Source organism: Chrysochloris asiatica, unplaced genomic scaffold (genome assembly GCF_000296735.1).
Source record: "Chrysochloris asiatica unplaced genomic scaffold, ChrAsi1.0 scaffold00045, whole genome shotgun sequence".
NCBI classification, from domain to species: Eukaryota; Metazoa; Chordata; class Mammalia; order Afrosoricida; family Chrysochloridae; genus Chrysochloris; species Chrysochloris asiatica.
Genome location: NW_006408563.1, coordinates 10,886,002 through 10,890,082, shown reverse-complemented (window position 1 = coordinate 10,890,082; position 4,081 = coordinate 10,886,002). Strand labels below are relative to the sequence as shown.

General features: G+C 37.6%; 1 protein-coding gene across 1 annotated transcript in view; it reads left to right on the top strand.

Moving 5' to 3' along the window:
- The window catches only part of AOX1 (aldehyde oxidase 1), a 108,687-nt gene that overhangs the window by 24,904 nt on the left and 79,702 nt on the right, over positions 1-4,081 (top strand). The window contains exon 10 of the mRNA XM_006862040.1: positions 3,044-3,136. Coding sequence (XP_006862102.1) covers positions 3,044-3,136 — 93 coding nt within the window. The remainder of the gene's footprint in view (positions 1-3,043; positions 3,137-4,081) is intronic.

The window sequence follows — 4,081 nt, the reverse complement described above, 5'->3', positions numbered from 1 at the left end:
GAACAGTCGCTGGAGAAGGATATCATGCTTGGTAAGATGGAGGGTCAGAGAAAAAGAGGAAGACCCTCGACGAGATGGATTGGGCAGGTGGCAGCATTGATAGACTCAAGTGTGGCAGCGGTAGTGAGGTTGGCCCAGGATTGAACATTGTTTTGTTCTACTGTGCATAGTGTCACTATGAGTCAGTTCTGACTCGATGGCACCTTACAACAACAACAATGGAAAGAAACAGTGGGAAAACACCATATCCAAGAGCAGAGTGTGAACAGACCATCAGTTGCTCACATGCAAGTTCAGGCTGAAGCTGAGGAAAATTTTTAAAAGTCCATGAGAGCCAAAATATGACCTTAAACATATCCTATCTGAATTTAAAGATAATTTCAAGAACAGATTGGATGAATTAGTCACTAATGACCAAAGACCAGAAGAGTTGTGGTATGACATCATACAGAAGAAAGCTAAAGGTCATTAAGAAGACCAGAAAGAAGGAAAAGACCACAATGGATATCAAAAGAGACTCAAACTTGCTTTCCAGAGTAGAGATGCTAAAACAAATGGAAGAAATGAGGAAGTAAAAGAGCTGAATAGAAAATTTCAAAGGGCAGTTCAAGAAGACAAACTCAGGTATTATAATGAAATGTGTAAACACCCGGAGTTAGAAAACCAAAAGAGAACATGCTCAGCATTCTCAAGCTGAAAAAACTGAAGAAAACATTGAAGCCTCAACTTGCAATAGTGAAGGATTCTATACATCCTGGTATGGTGCTATAGGGTAAACAATGGACGGCAAGGTCAGTGTGGGCAGTTCAAACTCACCAGCTGGTCCTCAGCAACCCTATACGGGGTTGCTATGAGTTGGAATCGATTCAATGGCACTTAACAACAATAACAATGTGAAAACTATTGAATGATTCAAAAAATATTAAAAGAAGATGGAAAGGATACACAGAGTCATCGAACCAAAAAGAAATACTCAATGTTCAACCATTTCAAGAGACAGCATATGATCAAGAACCAATGGTACTGAAGGAAGAAGTCCAAGGTGCACTGAATGCACTGGCAAAGAACAAGGGTCCAGTAATTGATGGAATACAAACTGAAATATGTCAACAAACTTATGCCAATCAATTTGGAAGACAGCTACCTGGCCACTGACTGGAAGAGATCCATATTTGTGTCCATTTCAAAGAGAGGTGACCCAATATAATTTATTAATATCGTAATGATATTAATAATATTATCTGAAATCATCAGACAATATCATTAATATCACATGAAATAAAATTTTGCTAAAGATAATTCAAAATTGCCAGCAACATTACATTTATAGGGAACTTCCAGAGGTTCAAGCTGGATTCATTGCTAATGAATCTTGGTTGACCTGTGCTTTATTGATTTTGCAAAGGCTTTCGACTTTGTGGATCATAACAAGCTATAGATAACATTGGAAAGAATCAATATTCCAGAACACTTAATTGTGCTCATGAGGAATGTGTACAGAGACCAAGAAACAGTCATTTGAACACAACAAAGGAACACTAAATGGTTTTAAATCAGGAAAGGCGTGTGACAAGGTTGCATTCTTTCACCATATTTACTCAATCCGTGTGCTAACCAAATAATCTGAAGAAGCTGGATTATGTGAAGAACATGGCATCAGGATTGGAGGAAGACTCATTAACAACCTGTGATATGCAGTGATACTACCTTGCTTGCTAAAAGTGATGAGGACTTAAAATACTTATTGATGAAGATCAAAGAACACGACCTTCAGTATGTGTTGCACCTAAATGTAATGAAAACAAAACTGTTCACAACTGGGCCAATAAATAACATTGTGATAAATGGAGAAAAGATTGAAGTTGTCAAAGACTTCATTTTGCTTGGTTCCACTTTCAACATTCATGAAAGCAGCAGTCAAGACATCAAACGATGTATTGCATTAGGCAAATCTGTTGCACAAGACCTCCATAGAGTGTTCAAGAACAAAGATATCAGTTTGAGGACTAAAGTGCACCTGAGCCAAGATGGTCTTTTCAATAGCCTAATACACATGTGAAAGTTGGACAATGAATAATTAAGACTAGAGAAGAGTTGATGCATTTGAGATATGGTGTTGGAGAAGAATATAAAAAGTACCATGGACTGCCAGAAGAACAAACAAATTTGTGTTGAAAGAAGTACAGCCAGAATACGCTTTAGAAACCAGGATGGTGAGACTTAGTCTCTCATAATTTGGACATATTATCAGGAGGGACCAGCCCCTGGCATGGACATGCTTGGTAAATTGAAGAAAAAGAAGACAACCCAGTGAGATGAATTGGCACAGTGGCAGCAGCAATTGGCTCAAGCATGAAGATGACTGTCAGGATGGTGCAGTGCCACGCACTATTTCATTCTGTTGTAAATAGTGTCACTATGAATTGGAACTGAGTCAATAACACCTAACAACAACAACATAGAGAGAGTAAAATAAATGCATAAATAAAATCATTGGTTGCCAGGGATTCAGGTTGGTAAGGAAGGAATAAATGAAGCATGGGCCATTTTAAGGGCAGTGAAACTATTCTGCTACAATACTGTGGTGTTACAAGTTAAGACGCTGAACTGCTAAGTCAGTTTGAACCACAATATTGGTTGTTCAAAGTCACCAGCCACTTCTCTGAATCCCTATACAGGGTCAGTATGAGTTGGAACTGACATGACGACATTTAACAACAACTATGATAGTAGACACATGACATATGTTTGGCAAAACCCATATGAGTCTACAATAGAGTGAACTCTAATGTAAACTATGAACTTTAAATAATAGTATCAGTATTAATTCATCAATTGTAATAAATGTGATACATTACTGCAAGATGTAAATTACAGGAGAAACAGTATCCGGGGGAAAAGAGACTATATGAGAACTTTATATTACCTGTGTGGATTTTTTTTTTTTTTGCTAAACCTAAAATCCACTCAAAAAATGAAAGTGCATTGATGTTTTTAAAAAGTTTCTTATCCAGCCTTCTTTTTTTTCTTTCTAACCCTTTAGGACCTGAAGTAAAATTTAAAGATGTCTTTCACCCTGTTATTATTTCTCCTGATAGAATTGAAGAACTATGTGTTATAAAACAGACATGTGATGGTGAGTTCTTAAGGTCACATTAAAAAAAAAGCAACAACAAGTTTATTATGAATTGAGTAAAGGTTTATATAGTGCAGAAAATAAGTTTTACATTCAACAAAGCATACATTTCATTTCATCCCCTCAGTATAGCATGAATCATCCTAGTCACTTTCTGTATTTCTTGTTTCTATTCCTTCTGCTTTCATAACATTTCTGAATTTTGTCCTCAGGTAAATGCTGTTCTTTGATCTCAAATGGTTGATCATTCTATTGTGTGCATACCTCACTAGTGTTATTATCGAGGTCACAACAGAACCAAAGGAAATCAAAGGGATAATAACAGATTACTACGAAAAGTTGTCCTCCAACAAATTTGAAAACTTAGAACAGATGGATGCATTTTTAGAAAAACACGATCTACTTAAACTTCTTAAACTACTTACACAAGAAAGAAAGGAAGCAGAACAGAGAGATGAGCAAAGAGATGCCAAAACACTGGGATTTTCCAAGGAGCCAGGAAGCAGAAGTCTAAGAGTGAAGTACCTTACTCTAGATCCAACAGGAGAGATAGCTTTTCCACTGCGAATTTGGATTTCAAGAATCCTAAACTGAGAAGCCACCACTCGTCTGTCAGTTTGTCATACTGTGGGGGCTTGTGAGGTTCTGTGATTCTGAAAGCTATGCCACCAGTATTTTAAATACCAGCAGGGTCACCCATGGAGGACAGGTTTCACATGAGCTTCCAGATGAAGACAGACTAGGAAGAAGGAGTGATGAACCACTTCTGAATATTTAGTCACTGAAAACCTTATGAATAGCAGAGAAATATTGTCAGATATAGTGCCAGAAAATGAGCCCCTCAGATTGGAAGGCACTCAAACTGTGACTGGGGAAGAGCTGCCTCCTCAAAGTAGAGTTGACCAAGATGATGTGAATGGGGTAAAGCCCTTGGGAGAAAAGCCC